The sequence below is a fragment of the Hyalella azteca genome, unplaced genomic scaffold, assembly GCF_000764305.2.
Source record: "Hyalella azteca isolate HAZT.00-mixed unplaced genomic scaffold, Hazt_2.0.2 contig7276, whole genome shotgun sequence".
Taxonomy (NCBI): domain Eukaryota; kingdom Metazoa; phylum Arthropoda; class Malacostraca; order Amphipoda; family Hyalellidae; genus Hyalella; species Hyalella azteca.
This window is the reverse complement of record NW_025937404.1, coordinates 185,317-203,032: the sequence shown is the minus strand read 5'-3', so window position 1 is coordinate 203,032 and position 17,716 is coordinate 185,317. Positions and strand designations below refer to the sequence as shown.

The 17,716-nt window shown below is 37.1% G+C and overlaps 1 protein-coding gene across 1 annotated transcript; it reads left to right on the top strand.

Moving 5' to 3' along the window:
- The first annotated feature begins 4,128 nt into the window (after nt 1-4,128).
- Nucleotides 4,129-15,655, top strand: LOC108678290 (nucleolar complex protein 2 homolog). The gene is made up of 12 exons (XM_018166669.1): nt 4,129-4,231; nt 6,083-6,363; nt 6,822-6,982; nt 8,595-8,701; nt 9,304-9,455; nt 9,915-10,142; nt 11,347-11,535; nt 11,719-11,838; nt 12,717-12,848; nt 14,182-14,583; nt 15,002-15,177; nt 15,509-15,655. Exons 2-12 carry the CDS (start codon nt 6,103-6,105, stop codon nt 15,639-15,641), a joined length of 2,061 nt encoding a protein of 686 aa, XP_018022158.1. The 5' UTR covers nt 4,129-4,231; nt 6,083-6,102; the 3' UTR covers nt 15,642-15,655.
- The last annotated feature ends 2,061 nt before the right edge of the window (nt 15,656-17,716 follow it).

Below are 17,716 nucleotides of genomic sequence, written 5' to 3'. Positions count from 1 at the left end.
TAAATTGTACGATTTATATCCTGTGTACTATCCTTGTCCTACGTCTCGACAACCATGCGTCATTGGTAGCTAATACTTGTGTATATATTTGTACAGTGATATTCTATGGCGTTGCTATATTTGTACTTACTTGTGCTATTAAATGCCTGGAAAATATTGGCTGCGACGATTAGTATAATATTGATTTTTTTAAGGGTTGGCTCTGGAGCTCGTGTTAGTCAAGCGGTTACGTTAAGTCATGTTGCTTACTCTGACGCGGAACTCAACCGTGCAAATGATGAAATAATATTTTTACTTGCGTTCAGTTACATTGTTCGTTGTTGAGTTTTTTATTGATTTTCAGACAACTTTGGCTTAGTAGTGAAAAACTTTTTACCTGAATCGACTGATAATTAATTTATTTGTTAAAAGCTCTGCATTCCCAAAAGTCGACGGACATTTTTTTGCGATTGCCGAACAGTAAATTTTCGTGTCTATTAGCAAATATTTTTCCAAATTTTACTAAACTTATACCGTATTTCGTATTCGTTCATATTAAATTACGTTAAAGTATCAGAATTCCGAATATTGTTGGGTCAATCCCAATTTTATGGCTGACTGTTTTCGTCCTTCCTCAACTAAAACTTTTTCACTAAATACACTTAATATTAACCCGAGGAATTCGTGCTTTACTTTATCGAATTGAGGAAGGCCTTCCTTGTTTGCCCTAACGTTAACTTACTGTTTTACATTTATGTATCTAAATTGTGATATAAATATTTTTAATTATATTTATTCCATCTTTTGAATTTTAATTAAAGTTTATCCATAAGTTACTGACTGCGATTATTCTTTGATAATGTAACGCTTATTTCTCAGCGCTGTACAACTGACAACTATTTTAACATTTGCTTTTGCTCGAAGGAATTTAGTTCATGAAAACTTGTGTAATAGTCGCAGTTTGACTTTTCATCGTTCAGTTGTTAATCTTTCTTATGAATATACGTTTGTACGAGGACTCGCTTATTTTACAAAACTGATTTGAACCTTTGTTAACCTCTAAAAGAACTTGAAGTAGTCGCAACCTAAATGACACTGAAAGTTTACCCGATGGATCTAGACCTTAATTTCGGGGCAAAATGTCACCTCCATGCCTCCTTATGTATTTTTAATTTCGCCTGAACCAGAAATATCATTGTAATAATTTCTCGTAAATCGTAATTCGAACGCTCTTAACTCGTATTCGCGTCAGCTGTAGTCTTGACCTCAATAGTATGTTAGTATAGTGGCCACACGTTTACTAGCGCTACAGATATTTAGCTTTCTCGCGCCGAAAGTCATGATGAACATCACCAATGGAGGGAAGGTCTCAAATCAAAAATCGTTCATCACCCACACGTGGCCGAAAGTCTCAAGTGGCCAGGTCGCTGAAGCTGTTACGAAAGCAGTAGCGATTACATCTCACAAAGACGAAGTGACAAGGAGGGACAGGCAGAAAGCAACAGAAACCAAGACACTCGTACAGGAGGCCGCTAACACTAGATGTCGGCCGCTCGCACGAGAGAGTAAGAAGAGAAATGCCTGAAATCCTGCCTACTTCATAATAACTTGACCTCACAACTGAGACAAGCTTTCATACACCGCTAGTTCTGGGGTGGGAATCTCAGAAATAACGCCCCTAATATTTCAAAATCCCATCGGACTTTTGATACCTAAAGTCATGTAAGGAGACCATCCAGGGGGCCTGATCTCAATAGATTACAAGTCGAGCCCATTCAGACGAAGTTTCGAGGAAAAAATAAGCATTAAAAAGAGTAACAACTAATAGATAGCACTTTCAGAAAATACCCGGCATCGTCCAGGCAAAACAATAAGCTTCTGTTCGACGTTTAACATAATATAACATAGTGATGTCGGCGCTGACGAGTTGCCCTGATGTGGCCACCTGCCACCCATTCTTGTACTTTTCGTGACTTGTTGGTTGCAACGAGGGAGTAATGATTGAAAAGTCTAGTGTGGAAAAAGATCTCGGAGTTTATGTCGACAAGGAGCTGAAATTTTCTAAGCATGTTGAAACGCAAGCTAACACATCCAACAACCTTCTTGGACTAATCAGACGCTCATACGAGTTCCTAGATGCAGAAACGACGAAGCAGTTGTTTGTTGCCGTCGTACGCCCGAGTCTAGAGTTTGGAAACGTTGTGTGGTCACCGAGATTTGAAAAGGACAGAAATTTAATAGAGAATGTTCAAAGACGTGCAACAAGGATAATTCCATGCTTGAAGGGCAAGTCCTACGAAGAAAGATTGAAGATTATGAAGCTTCCAAGCCTCAGTTATCGACGTCTTCGTGGGGACCTCATTGAAGAATACAAGTATACTCATGGTCTATACAAGGTCCCTGAAGGGTTACTGGAATTTGAAACAAGAACCAACACCAGGGGCCACGGCTATAAGCTAAAAAAACTGCGCTGCAACTTCTCCACGCGACAAAATTTCTTCTCGCTTCGAATCACCGACATGTGGAACAGCCTCCCCAATGACATCGTTGGCGCTCTAAGTATGAACGCGTTCAAGAACAGACTAGATAATGCTGTGGAAAAATATATGTTCAGATTTGAAATGCCTAGCTCCTTATCGAACCCGTTGGAAGTCTAGTAGCTACTTCAAACTATCGTCAGTCATGAAAAGATCCGGTCAAATGACACGAGTTTAGATCTATGAACAAGGCACGAAAAGGAAAAGAATCGGCGACAGGCCACATCAGGCCTACTCTTCAGCGCCGACATAACTATGTTATGTTATGTTACTAGACTCCAACCGGGTTCGATATGGTGTTAGGCATTTCAAGTCTGAACATATATTTTTCCAAAGCTTTATCTAGTCTGTTCTTGAACACGTTTATACTCGAAGCGTCAACGATGAAATCGGAGCGGCTGTTCTATGTCCATGTCGGTGATTCGAAGCGAGAAGAAATGTCCCGTAAATAAGTTGCAACGCAGTTTTCTTAGTTTATAGTCGTGGCCCCTGTTGTTGGTAATTGTTTCGAATTCTAGTCTTATTTTGCAGTCATCTTCCCGTAATGTGGGACACCTGCTATTCGCAACAATTGCCAGATAATTATTTTTTTATTCATGGTGATTGTGAGATTTAACGAGCGAGATCATAACAGTTCCGTGACGAAGAATAGTCAACGGGTTGTAGATGGAAGCTGACCTTCTTTCTCGTTTCAGTACACGTAATGGAATCAGACAATCTTTAGCTGCAGTTCACGCATTATATTTTTTAGCCGTGCTAAATATTATTTGTTTGAGTAGGAGTTATCTGGGGAAGTACCTTAAATTAAAGAAAAAACACTTCAAATTGTCTTGTACTTCTAAAAAGATCACCACAAAAAAATACGTCAATGAATAATATAATCGCTACGGAACCTATCTTACATCAAATTTTTTATATCTCTGCAACTAAATATTGTCAGAAGAAACGTTGCTGATAATTTTGAGATGAGAAATCATTTCCATAATATATCTATCAAATTAATCTCTGATAGAAATTCAATAATATTGCAAGCCTAAAATGTATATCCCTAGGGCTCATTTTGATTTGTGACTCTTCCCGCTTTACTTAATACCATTCCACAAGTTTGACCGACGTTGAAACTTAACCCATAACATAAGCTCTCAGGCCCAACGGTCACCCTTGTGGCTGTCCTGTGGCTTTCAGTCCACCCAACGTGGACACCTTGAAAAGAAGAAGAAACTTAACCCATTAATGCCGAGCGGTTCCATTTGGAACCAGCGGAAAGAAATTGATTCATAATAAAATTGTATGGTCAAATCAATATACTAGTGGATGCGTAGGTTTTATACACATCTTGGACGTGTTCTGGCAACGTTTGGTTCAGCTGCGCCGACTACTCCCTGCTATTATGAACAACCTTGCTTGATTTACTATCGGAAAAAGTGTTGTTTGAAGAAACGTTATGTTAATGCCGAGCGGTTCCATATAGAACCAAGCTATAATTTTTCACATACAACGAAAAATAAATATATGAACATACTTATTGCTTATTACCATCACAAATGATAATATTCTCACAAGGAACTGGAAAAAAATTCAGAAAATAATTCTCGTCATTAATGGGTTAAACAAAAAGGCATTCAGTTTTTTCAGTAACATGGCATTGGCTGACGACCGACATGGAAGCTTGGATTGGACTACATGAGAATTAAAAGGACTCTCCCCGTTCCACGGTTTGTTTTGCTCAAAGTTTGTGACAAACTAATTAATATTATGTTTTAATCAAGATTTGAACTTATTACTTGTATCAGTTGTAACTTTTATGTGACTACACTCATACTAGAGTAAATAAAATTAAGCTCATCGCCCATCGGCCATAACCTGGGTGGCTAGGTACTGCAGTTTGAGGGAGGCATTGCCAACTCGGTAGGCTAGTCAGTATTGGATTTCAAACCATGCGAGATTTTGGAAGCACGGCAGTTTCTGATGAGCTCAGTGTATCAATTTTCACTGCAGTGGAAGGTGTAAGTGTAACGTGGTAGGTTTTTTGATACATTTCCTTATGTTAACATGAGAATATATTAGGTACCTACTACGTAGGCTAGGTAGGCTATACAGAATTTCACACTGCTTTGGTGGGTTTAACATAAATACAGTTTCCAATGCGGAAGACATTTCAATACACACTTGCCAACTATCTCATTATTCTCTTATTAAAAAGTTTACTGATAAACTTAATCCTATATATTGATTGTTATATTGTAAACTAATTGAGCTTTGAGCAGAGCCAATTTAAGAAGCCTTGTATGCTACTAATTTTCAGGCATCACTAGCAATCTCTTTGTTTGATGTGTAATGAACTGGGATCAACATAATAATGTTAAAGCCTTTAAAATAATGCATATTCAGTTCCAGTTTATTAACACATTGCCAAAATCTCACTTTTCACACTTTTCTTCAGGGAGTTTTTAGCACGGTGTGTACCGCCACTGCCAGTACCGGTCATGGAAAACCTGGAAAGTCATGGAATTTGATTCATCATTTCCCAGGCCTGTAAAGTCATGGGATTTCATTTCAGGTTATGGAAAGTCATGGAATTTGCAAATATTGAAGAAAAAAGGAAGTGTTTTTCTGTGCTGCGTCATGCGTGTAGCTAACCTATTAATGCCAAGCGGTTCCATTTGGAACCAGCAGAGAAAAATGGATTCATAATGAAATTGTAAGATGAAATGTACCTATAAATATACAAGTGGATGCATAGGTTTGATACACATCTTGTACATGTTCTAGCAAAGTTTTGTTCTGCTGCCGTGCTGCGCTGACTTATCTCTTTTCAGCCAACATTCAAAGATTAGGTAGGGTAAACGCGGTATATTCCGACACATTAAGGACGCATCGAGAAATGAAAAACTATAAAAAAAACGTATGCGTTACGTAAGTTCTGTTGCCTTCACATGACTCTCAAAACACTTCACTACGCGTCAGCAACTCCAAGACCTAGTGTTTTTGCAGTATTTCGACACGCAAATGTATGACGTCACCATTTCAACCATCAATGAACGCATGGAACTAAAACAAAGCTTAATATAAAGGAAAAACTAGAGAAGTGACGGAATTACCTACGATGTCGGAATATACCGCGTTTACCCTACTAAAACCTGGTTTTGGAAAAGTCATGAAATTTTTTTTCTAAATACTGGTACGCACCCTGTTTTAGAGGTAGTAAATGTAAGATTTCTTTACTTGCATTATTCTACATAAATAGGAAAAATATTTAACTTTATGCCACTATTTTTGGTTTTGCATTATTTCAATTAGTTTAATTGCTACAACAGTTATATAAAATGCTGGAGGACTGTCCTGATTTACCTTGCCTGTCCCTTATTACCCCGTTTGACAGTATAGAACTGATAAATGAACTTTAGGAAGAGTCTTACATCTCCAAAAATTAAAAGAAGCTTTAATGTGTGAAAAAGCTGAAATTCTTACCATTGTTCATCATTCAGTAGGTACTGATCATTCAGATTATTTCTAGCAGCTAAAACTGCAAATTTTTAATGCTTAAGTATTCATTCTAATTTCAGATCAGTTAAGATTTTTCAAAATGACGGCTGATCTATCCACTCAAGAGCAGTATCTAGCTCAATTGAAAGAAGAGGATCCAGAATTTTACCGTACCATCATTTCCGCAAAAGGGTTGCTTAAATTGCCTGATGATTTTGTGGACAAAGAACTTAATGCTGTTCCAAAGCCCAGAAAAAAATTCACCAAAAATGAACCCCAATTTGGCCCACTTTCTGATGATGAGGATGATTATGAAGAAGAACAAATCTCTGCAGCAAACAGAGAGAAGATAGCTGGTGATGTAAGTACAATGTGATAGGTGTTAATTGTTCAACTTCTGGGATATTCTCATTAGATAAACGTAGAAGGAGATTTGTATTGAAAGTTGAGTTATTTCAATAAATAGGGGTATTTCATGAATGATCAGTAATTGGTGATACATGTTTGAACTATGGCTTGTGCAAAGTTTGTTCTTTTTAGAAAATTATTAATTAATTTGCATTCTGCCAGAGTTCCCTAGAAGATACTTTGATAACACAAGCTGTATCAACTTGAAAAGTTTTACCTTTTATTTGAGTTATATTATGATTCAAAAATGCTAACATCTCTGAAAAATCATGTTTAACATATATAATGATTCTTTCAAATGCTTGTTACTAGATTTTAACATAATTAGGATATCAACCTGTTGTTCTAGCCATAGAAATAGAATTTACTCTCTAACTGATGTTGATGACATTCTAATGCAATGCATGGCAGGGTGGAAGTGAAGACGAGGATGAGCCAGAAGATGTTTTTGAAGGGGAAGACTCGGGTGATGAAGAGCAACCTGGTGATGAAGTTAAACCTTACCAGGGCAAGAAAACAGAAGTCACCACAGCTCTGGTCAAGAAGTGGAAAATTGCTCTGCACAAAAAAAAGTAAGTTGCAAATTATAGAACTTCAATTTGGGCTCTATAAAATTGTATTTACTTTTTTATTATAAAGAAAGATCATTTATGTGTTCTGAAATAAAAATAAATAAAATCTTGTTCACTTGTTCTGGCGCCTAAGAGTTATTTTCAAGACTAAACAAGCTTGCCAATATTCTATAATTCTAAAATTTTTATAATACTGTATGTATGTATTGTTGTTCAATTGATTCATATATTGGTAGCATATAAGGCAGATTCAGAAAGTTCTAAGAAGGTTGATGTGATGCCACTCAGTAACTGGACATAACTGAAAACTCAGCATGGCTGGATGTACTATAGGTATAGTATCTTTGGATCTAAAATTTTCATAGCATGTTCCCACAGTGAATGCATTTGAGCTGAGATATTTTTCAAATAATGGAGTCGATGGTTTTTGTGATCCTAAATGAGGCATGAAAGAAACTGATCCTAATATATGCACTTGATAGCCTCTTTATCACATCAATTTACTCTCTAACATAAAAATTTCTGTACTGTAGAATTGAGATATGACTTGTTGAAACTCTGTCAACAGAAAACATATCACCAAATTTAAAAAATTCAAGGATTTAGTTGCTTTTTTCAAATATATTTTTATTGCATGAATATTAGATTGAGTTAAAATTCCTCAACCAAACAACCAAATTGCTTTGTCTTTTGCTACTACTACGGAAAATGGAACTTCAAGTCCTGGTGATATTGCAGATTGATAGGTATTGGGAATTTATAACATATTCATTCAAACAATAGTCTGGAAAACTGCATGCTTGAAGTGAAAAGTTTAGAAAAAACCAACAATATTTTTAAAATCTATTACTATATATTCTAGAAAATTGGTTTATCTGTAGCCATGTCTCTGGTAGCATGTCTAGTGATGATCTGAACCTGGATATGAAATTTCATTTCTAGTAGTGAGAAAATTTGGCTGTTCACTTTTGGATTATTGATTAAATGGGAGATAGGCAAGATCTTTTGTTAATAACTATTACCCATGTTTTAGAATGACCTTTTTGTCTAAAATATTCATATTGGTAGCATCAAATCTTATCAATCTCTAGCAATGTTTTCTGTTGTTGTAATACTGTAGAATTTATTTGTTTTATTTGCATTCGTATAAAGTTGTGAAATGCAATGAAGTATCTTTGCTTGTTTTAACACGTTGACTATGTAGTGGTACATAATTCAGGTTGCCTAAAATTGGCCAAATCCGAGAACAAAAAAGGCCGATAACTCAAAATATAATAGTTTATTTGTGGGTTCCACTATAAAAATTCCATTCATTTCCTTTTTGCAGTATTTAAAATTTAATTAGGAAGTATCCCTATCATAAATTTTAGCCGGCCAATGCAATTGAGAAAAACTAAGTAACCGAATTTGTCCTGGAAAAAATTACCGTCTGGCAACCCTGTTTTAAAACAGTACAAAAAATGAAATAATAGTACAAGATGAAGCAATCGTAGTCAACGTGTTAACAATACTTATAATTCACACAAGCTTAATCTTTGATGATCATTAAAACTGTAAATTATCTGATTGTGCTTGTTTACTAATGTGTTCCTATGACCGTGTCATATTTCAGACCAGATGAAGCATTTCGCGATGTCTCTGAAGCTTTGCTCGCTGCTATTGAGAGTGTTGACTGCTCTGGCTCTACTACCACAAAGTTCATCGTCAAAGCACCTAATAGTGAGTTGCTGTCTCAGTTCAATCCATTGTGGCACCATGATCCCATTTTCATTTACTGTATTATTGCTCCCAATTATCCTCTGACGAAATTGCAGTGAGATGTCAGCACAGTTTGAAATTGATTTAATATGATGTCTGCTGGGCCAAATGAAATGGAAAATTTTCTTGCTAGTGATTTTATTTTGCTATTTATTGGTTGAATTAAATTACTGGTATTTTCCTGTTAAGTTTTCCTTTCAACTTTTTTCATGGTTGCACACGAGAATGAAACTCAGGTCATTCTTATTGAAGACTGTTTGAAAGTATGACCACCACTATTTAAAAAATGATTTGAATCCTAAATCTATTTTACTCTAGAGAATTTTCCTAAAGCCTATTTGTTCATTTTTTTATTCTGATTGCAGCAAAGCTACAAAACTTTATAAACAACAAATATCATTTTGTGTTGTTTTACATTTCTCAATTTTTCTTTCTATGCGATGAATTTGTTTAATCGGAGCTTTTTCTCATTGTGTTAATGTGCACTGCACTCATTATAGCAACTACTTAAGATCCATTCAAACCCAACATTTGTGTACTCTATATTTAAATATATTGTGCAGTTTACAACCAGCTGGTGCACGTAGCACTGCTTGACATGGTGCCTGCTCTACGACAGATGCTGCATGTCAATAATCTCTCTCAGATGCACACTTGTAAGAAGTACAAACGATACGTGCCCACCATTCGAAATTTCCTTCAAAACCTCATGAAGGTAAGAATAAAATCGATTGTTGCATTAGTTTTGTCCCTGTAAGCGTTCGACTTATGATAGTCTTCTTCCTGTTTCAAAAGTTACGTCATTCCTATCTACATGTGTATTTTTGTCCTAGAGTTTGGTCACTACCTTCATTTGAAGTAAAATCCTCTACTCAAACGTCTATTACTCGTTACGACCGTATTTTCTTACTCTTTGAAGCCTAAAGAAGTATAAAACATAGCAAATTGGAAACAACAAGAAAAATATTTTATCCAGAAAAGTGTTACGGATGAAATGCCAATATGTTCTCAAATTTAATTGCATGCAAAATTAGTGGCCGAGTACTTAGGCTTCACTGTACTTCTTGCAGAACCATAACAATGATGCTGGAGTCCATTCGCTATATATACATACCTCATGTAATCATTGTTATATTATAAAACTGTGTTAGGTTAATAACAAGTTTGTTTTCAGTTGTTTGAGAGCATCACGGAGCCATCACTGAAGGAGGTTATCTTGAGGCGCGGCGTGCTGCCTCTCATCTCTGTGTACAAAGACCTGCCAAAGCAGTGCAAGAAGTTTGTCAAGGACCTGGTCGAGGTCTGGTCATCAGGCCACCACAAGACACGCGTGCTTGCCTTCCTCGGCCTCCTTAGGATTGTCAGGATCAGCGAGGCTGATATTTATGACTTCACTCTCAAGGTAATAAAACTTATGTTAAAAACTTTACTTTACTCTACTCAATGGCCAAGTAAAAGCTAAGTCTGTTTTCTCGTTTTGTAACTTCTGTGTTGATTGCAAGTGCAAGTCATTTTGCTTAGTAAGGCAAAGTTTTTATTTATATGACTAATAGTGAGTTTCTTGCTCGATATGAACTTCGATATAAATGAGAATTTTCATTATTACCTATCACGAACATCATTTGATTGAACGCAATCTTTTTATTGGTCACAATGTCTATTGAAAAACTTATTTATTTAAAAAAATAGTTATTCACTAGAAAACTCATTCTTACCTTCATTTGCATGATAACCAATTTGCGCATGCAATTGGTGTTTATTAATAGATTTGTATCAGAAAGCCTATATCTAAAGACTTTATCATTACCATACAATTTACCGTAATGCATTTAAAGAAACATAACATCTACTTCCAAGGCTACTCAAGAACCAGAATACATTTTACAGAGGAAGACAATATTACCTGCCAATTCGTACGATTTATTAGTAGGTAAATTTTGTTATTTCGTGACCAAAACGCATATTTAAAGGATTTGAGGCTTTGGTTTTGTGTGTAAACTCAATTTTGTGGAGAACGTTTTGATAAAATAAACTTGGATGCGTTCGTTTGCATGAGGTGGTTCAAAACTTCAAATAATTTCTATTGAATAAAGAACGTTTTTGTGCGTTGAAGAAATTCATTCTGTGCTATTACAATTATTTTTAAGTGGCCACTTTTACAGTAGAGGCTAATTATTTTTCCATATTAGTGTTTTTATTCTAGTAAGTAGACATGCCAGCCAACGCCATCCTGTCTTTCGGGAAATGATTTCCGGCATGATGAAACTTGAAATAGAAATTATATTAATTTTATTACCAAAAGTGAATGATGTCTGGCTTTAAGTTGAGGAGTAATTTCTATTGACCAACCTTTAATTGCGAGCCTGGCTACCAAGTAAGAATTGATTCACACTGAGCTTTCTTCTCAACTCAATCCATAACCTTTCTTTAATTTCCAGGGAAATTTTTAGCGCTGCTTTCATCAGTTCATTGTATTTCGCGTCAATATAATTAAAAGAACTTAATGAACATTGTCATGTAGGTAATTGTGTTACATTGTCATGTAATTGTGTTACATTGTCATGTAATTGTGTTACATTGTAATGTAATTGTTTTGCTTGTTGCAGACAATGTACCTAGCGTACGTGCAGAGCTGTCGCTTCACGTCGCCCTCGTCTCTCGGCGTCATTTGGTTCATGCGCGTGTCTCTGACGGAGCTCTACTCGCTCAATCACGCGCTCGCCTACAGACACGCCTTTGTTTATATCAGACAAATGGCCTTCCATCTTAGAAATGCCATCATTGCCAATAAAAAGGTGTCGTATTTCCGCGCATATTTTTGTCTGGGATCTATTGTAATGAATTAAAAATCACGTACAGCGACTTTAAAGGTACTCCCTCCAAGTATTCGTTTCGTGTGTTAACCTAGTATCGCCAATTGATTGTGATGTTTTCTATTTATAATCCCATAGGATATGAATGGCTGGTCTTGTTTACAGGAGAAGATGCAGCTTGTGTACAACTGGCAATTTGTGCACTGCCTACACTTGTGGTGCACAGTGCTGAGCCACACGCACCCTAGCACCGTCCTGGAGCCGCTGGTGTACCCCGTAGTGCAGGTGAACCAACTAGACTATTAATATCGCATGGTTTAGTCTTTAATTAATGGATGAATTGATACGGCTGGAAACAAAACATAAACTTTTAAAACGTATTAAGTACCACTTAATTACAAGTTCACCGAAACATTATTATGATTATCTTTCCATGATATGTTGTGTTTAGTTTTTGTTTTCTGGATGTTTTCTATTTTTCCAGGATGTTTTCTGTTTAGTTTTTTCCTTGAATGCGGGTTTTAGAGAGTATCCTTGACCGATAGGCTTCACGGATTTTAGCAGTTAGTTGAAAGAAGTTTATTGTAGCCATAATCGTGATTTGCACAACTACGACTGCAGGTATTTGTTACAAAATCGATATTTGTTCGATTTCGTATTTCGCAATAGATTCTGACACATAAGTAAACCTAATAGAAGAGCCCACTATCTCAGAGGTGAATTGCTAGTGTGTTAACACCGAAGCAAAATTACCTTGCAAAAACAAAAACGCTGATTATTTCTTGCCAATATTCTATCTCGTTTATGGGAGGAAGTACAAGCCTTTGTATTTAATTGAGTAACAAAATCTTTGATCACAAGTATTGTGTTGATCATGCTCCGAACTTTTGATTTCGACGATAGTTTGATGAAGTGATAAAATTGTGCATGAATTTTAAAGTTTTATCCATATCTACGCAATGTTATTAATGCATCACAAGATTGATTGATTGTTTCTTCTCTAATTGTTGAGAATAGTGCTCATAGTTATCGATTGGTTTACCCAAGCTGTTGGTATTATTAAAGAAACCTCTTTAATTTGCCTCTCAAAACCGTCTTTTCGAACGTCTTGAAAAAATCGCCTGTTGCCCCCAGTAATTATTTATGCCTTCATCTGTCCACAGCTGGCGTTTGGGACGATGAAGCTGCAGGAGAGTCCTCGGTTCTTCCCTCTTGTGCTCCATATATGTGGGATGCTAACGGACCTCTCCGCTGCCACTTCTATCTTCATACCCGTCTTGCCTCACCTCATCAATGTTAGTTCTTGCTTTATATACAAAAATCGTATTCTGGTGTGCCTCGCAACACCTGGCTGTGGCGACTCATCTAGGGCGCGTTTCTTCTGTTGATTTACCAAATGAATATACCTGAAGATCAGTTTTAAGTTACGCATAATTTCACTATGGCTTGCATCTTAAACCAGGGTTGGCGATTTTTTTGATATTTTTAAAAAAATCAAAAAAATCAAAAATCAATAATTTTTTCGATTTTTTCATGATTTTTTTGATTTATTTGATTTTTTTTATTTTTTCAGCTTTTTTGTCTTTTTTGAGGTGTTATTTTTTATGTTGCAATTAGCCTACTAACAATAACAGTATATGGATCATAATGGATGGCTAAAAAGGGCACTTATTGCCTTCAATAATGGCCAACAGGCCAAGCTGGTGTTTACCATTTTGGGATTTTTGGGTAAACTATTATTGATCAGTCTATTCATTATCTTTGTAAAGTTTGTATGGAGCAAGGTTATGAGCTAAATATTGACCATTTAACTGGCTTCAATATATAAAAACACTTCAGGAATGCAGATCTCCTAAAGTACATTGAAGAGTCACATAACAGATAGGTAGATGATTGCACAGTGCACAGCACTATCAATAGATCTAATAGTTTTATGTCCTATAAATCTACCAGACTCTACCTTCTATACACACTGACTAGTAGTGACTTAGTGACTGACAGCACTGTTCCCATTTAATTCAGACCAATAAACCAATACTAAACATAAACTGAACGATAACCATGCCTCTGTACCAAAAACATTCAATTTATTGGAACCTAATACACACTAAAGGCAACAAGTTTATATACCAATTCGTCATTCATAGTACATTTATACTAAACCATGAATAACAATACCTCAATATAAATTAAAGACTGCCACTCAATATTTTTAAATATATGAAAAAATAAAAAAAATCGAAAAAATAAAAAAAATCATGATTTTTTTTTTAAAAATCAAGTGATTTAATCACATGATTTAATCATTTTGATTTAATCATTGCCAACCCTGTCTTAAACACTAGAAACAGTGACGAGGCCCTTCGTAGTTCCCAGTTATGATGATTGATCGCTGATTGATGAGATTTCTTGTATCTGATATTACACTTTTTTCAGCTATTTATTGCGTGCAAAATTTCTAAAATATAAGTTTTTAAACGAATTTTAAGAAATTTTTAGCATTCATGCAATTTGATGGAAGTTAGCTTCTATCAAAGAAAAAACGTTTTGAAGTTATCCTACAATGCCGTAGGAGTCATGAGCTGTGTGCAGGGGGCTAAGTTTTTAAGGATTTTGTCCTGTGTTCAGGTGATCACGCAACTGAAGGGCAACAAGTGGAACAAGGAGTTTCCGCATAGAAACAAGAAAGAAGGCGAAGCTCCCGATTATTCCCCTCCAAATTGGCGCTGCGCCCTGAAGCTTTCTGAAGGGGAACTTGGCAAGCGTGTGATCGCTCGCAGTCTCATCGAGGAGTGCCTCCTGCAGGTGACGCGCTACCTCGCTGCCGAAGCACACAACATCGCCTTCCCTGAGCTTGTTGTGCCTGCGACCATCATGCTCAAGAAATACAGCCAGAGAAAAGACTCGCTTTGTGTGGGACAAGTGCGACAACTCCTCGCCAAGATCAAGGATCATTCCGAGCTGCTCGACGCTAGAAGACAGAACGTTGACTTCCAGTTGAAGGAAGTCAAGAAAGTCCGAGACTGGGAGGTAAGTTGGGTGCTTTCGACTTTGGTTCAGCAAAAACCAGCATGAACTTATGATTAGTAAATAATTTTTTTCATATCATGATGCGTTTGCGCATGAAGAGCAATTGCCCATCAAGTTTAGGATGCAATTCAGCATCGCAATAAATTATAGTCAAAATTTTGTGTACATTTTCAGCTTCGGCGCGTCACAATATGCGTATGAATAAAATAAACGAGGTCGAGGGATGAGTGCAAGGATTCGAACTATTGTACTACGCAGTTGGACGCAGGCATTCCACAAAGCGCATTGATATTCTATTCGTGTTCTTGTCAATCTTTTGAATTTTAGTTGAAGTCTCGTTGACTTGTGTGCTCGCATCAAGAACATATTTATTATTTGTTGAACGAATTCATTTTTTAACGTTTTCTAATTGTTGCAGATAACTGTAAAGCAAGAGCCAAATCTGCCCATGATAAAATACTACGAGAATCTCATGAAGCGCGAGAGCGACACCTCTGGCAAGAGGAAGAGAGACGCGACTGCTGAAAATGAAGAGGACAGTGAATGCAGAGGCGTGGGAGAAGTGCCTGAGGAGGACATGAAAAAGCCTGCCAAGTGAGTTCTGTGTTTCCTGATGTGTGGGCTTTTAGGTGTGCATTTGATTTTATAATGGCTTAAAATCTTGCGTTGTGGTTTTGCAAGGTTTTTAAACGTTTCTGCTTAGGTTTAATTTTCCGATGTGTTGATCATACCTGTTTTCAACATCTGCTCGCTCCACATATTCGGACCGTTAAAAAACGATTGAGATATTACCTCAACATTTGAATAAATACGTCTATAAGTATTTTGCCGAATTACGCTTCATTGAATGTTTGGCTCACCTCATTCCTGTTCCACCATCGCCCTGAACTTTCAGCTCAATGCATCAATCCTCGTTCTGTTTCAGGAAGCCCAAAATTATGAAGAAAAAGAAAACAGCGGTGCTGACCAAGAAAAATAAGACTGCATCCCAATCCAGCAAAAAGAATTTGAAGAAGAAGAAGCGTAAGAGCATCGACATCCTAGCGGATTTGAAGTAAAATGTCCTGAATCACGTGTTGTTTTTCCACCCTAAACGGCAGCTAAATTTCTGATTGATCGTTGGCGTAGTGGGGATGAGAGGAGCGCGTTGATCAGAATCCTGTTGTTGACAGTGTCTAAAGCTTTGGTGAGGTAGGAGGCTGTTCTTGTAGTGATGGACGGCTCTGTAGTTCTCAGTAAGTTATGCGAATGATATTGCAACTGCATGTATGAATTGAATGTATGCTTCAGATACCTATTCTAATTTTTTGCATAAATCGCGCTTCTTCTCCTGAGAGATCACGGTTGCCCTCTGCTGGATAAAGGGTGTCGGTGGAATTGTAAGAATGAGATTGCTGATCAGCTAGATAAATTAGTGCAAAGAGCCAAGATATTATATACTACATACTTTCTTTCTGATAGTTTCTGCATCGCTAGCTCAGTTCAGATTAGATATTGTCATGCTAGGAACTAGTTGCCAATTCAAATGTTATTTTGGCCAGCGCATCACATGTTAATTGTAGCGCCTGAGGCTATATCAGTGTCAAAGCCCATTTTGCCGTACAGAAGGTTAGGACGTAATTTCACTCTTACTAGCTGGAGCCATCGTCCAGCCTCAACATGCAATAGCTAGTACTACGCCTCGGAGCTAAGAAGTCGGTGAATTGTTATATGTTGGCAGGGTGGCCCAGTGGGGCCACCCTGTACTGTAACCACTGGGGGTGGCCCAGTGGTTACAGTAGTACCAAGATTGGCGCTGTGCGCGGCATAGCTACGACATGTCATTAGAGAATCTATAAAAAGACTATGACAATTTTTCAATATTTTAAAACAAACTATCTGAAACAACGTACTGACTTGGCTGCGATTTAGTATATTCATATAGCGTGCAGATGATTTGTTTGTTTCAGTCCATGACGTATACCTTCATGACTGCGAACTAAAAAAAATCACTTCCTTCTATAATTTGTCACTTAAATTCGCGGCGATCAAGAAATTTCTTCTAAACTACAAAACAGATTTCAACGAAACTGTATATAATTACCTAACCTCTCAACAGTGATGTTTAGCTCGTGACGATTTTTTTTTTATTTTGCCTTCGTTCGCGAGTTATACAGATATAGGAGGAACGACCGGCTTTTCTACCGGCCGGTTTAACCAAGAGCCGTATACGTATAGCCGCATAACTCGCAAACGATGGCAAAACGAAAAAATTGTAACGAGCTGAACATCACCGTTGCTGAGGTTAGGTATTTAAATACTAAGTTTCGTTAAAATCTGTTCAGCAGTTTGGAAAAAATTTCTTGATTACTGCAAATTTAAACACGTATTGCTGTTTAAATCAGGAATGAAGGTGAAATGAAAAACAAAAAACTCGCGAACGAAGGCACAATCGAAAAAATGTTCACGAGCTAAACATTACCGTTCAGTAGTTAGGAGCGCAAATTCAAAATTTCGTTCGAATCTGCTCAATAGTTTTGAAGAAATTACTTGGTCACTGTGAATTTCGGCCCGTATTGCCATATAACTATGGCAAAAACAAACGATGGCAAAATTCAAACAATTTTCAAGACCTAAAATCATCATTAGGTCCTAATGAATACGTGTACGTTTCATCTAGTTGAGTTCATTAGTTTAGAGATATTACTTGATCATTGAATTTGGAAATTGGCCGTGGCCCGTGAGACCCCGCGAGTCCGGCCGTTAATTTGTCCGAGACGTAAACCCAGGAGAGGTTAAAAAACAGATCTTGGTGAATAAACCAGCGCTGGGAGTCATGTGCTGCACGTGTTGTGTACATATCGTCAAACGTTGGAACTTCTGACATTGGCTTCGGACTACCGCCCCTCAAAATCTTGTCACCGCCCCTAGGGGGGGCGATATCGCCCACTTTGGGAACCACTGGTTTAAAGTAAAGAGTGGTTGTTTAATACCGACTCCAGTGACTTTTAGCGCCAAATCGCATAAACTAATTCTATCTAGAGCTATTTTTCTCAGGCAGGAATATGCCCACAAATTTTTGGATTATGAAGAGCATGTTGCATGACCGGATGACCCTCCTGTTTCACGGGGACTTCTCAATGTTGCTTCATAT

Excerpts from the sequence above, each read along its gene's own strand:
- LOC108678290 (XM_018166669.1), top strand. The coding sequence starts at position 6,103 with ATGACGGCTGATCTATCCACTCAAGAGCAGTATCTAGCTCAATTGAAA. Across the intron at positions 11,536-11,718 it reads CCATCATTGCCAATAAAAAG|GAGAAGATGCAGCTTGTGTA; the intron begins GTGTCGTATTTC and ends TCTTGTTTACAG. Across the intron at positions 15,178-15,508 it reads GACATGAAAAAGCCTGCCAA|GAAGCCCAAAATTATGAAGA; the intron begins GTGAGTTCTGTG and ends GTTCTGTTTCAG.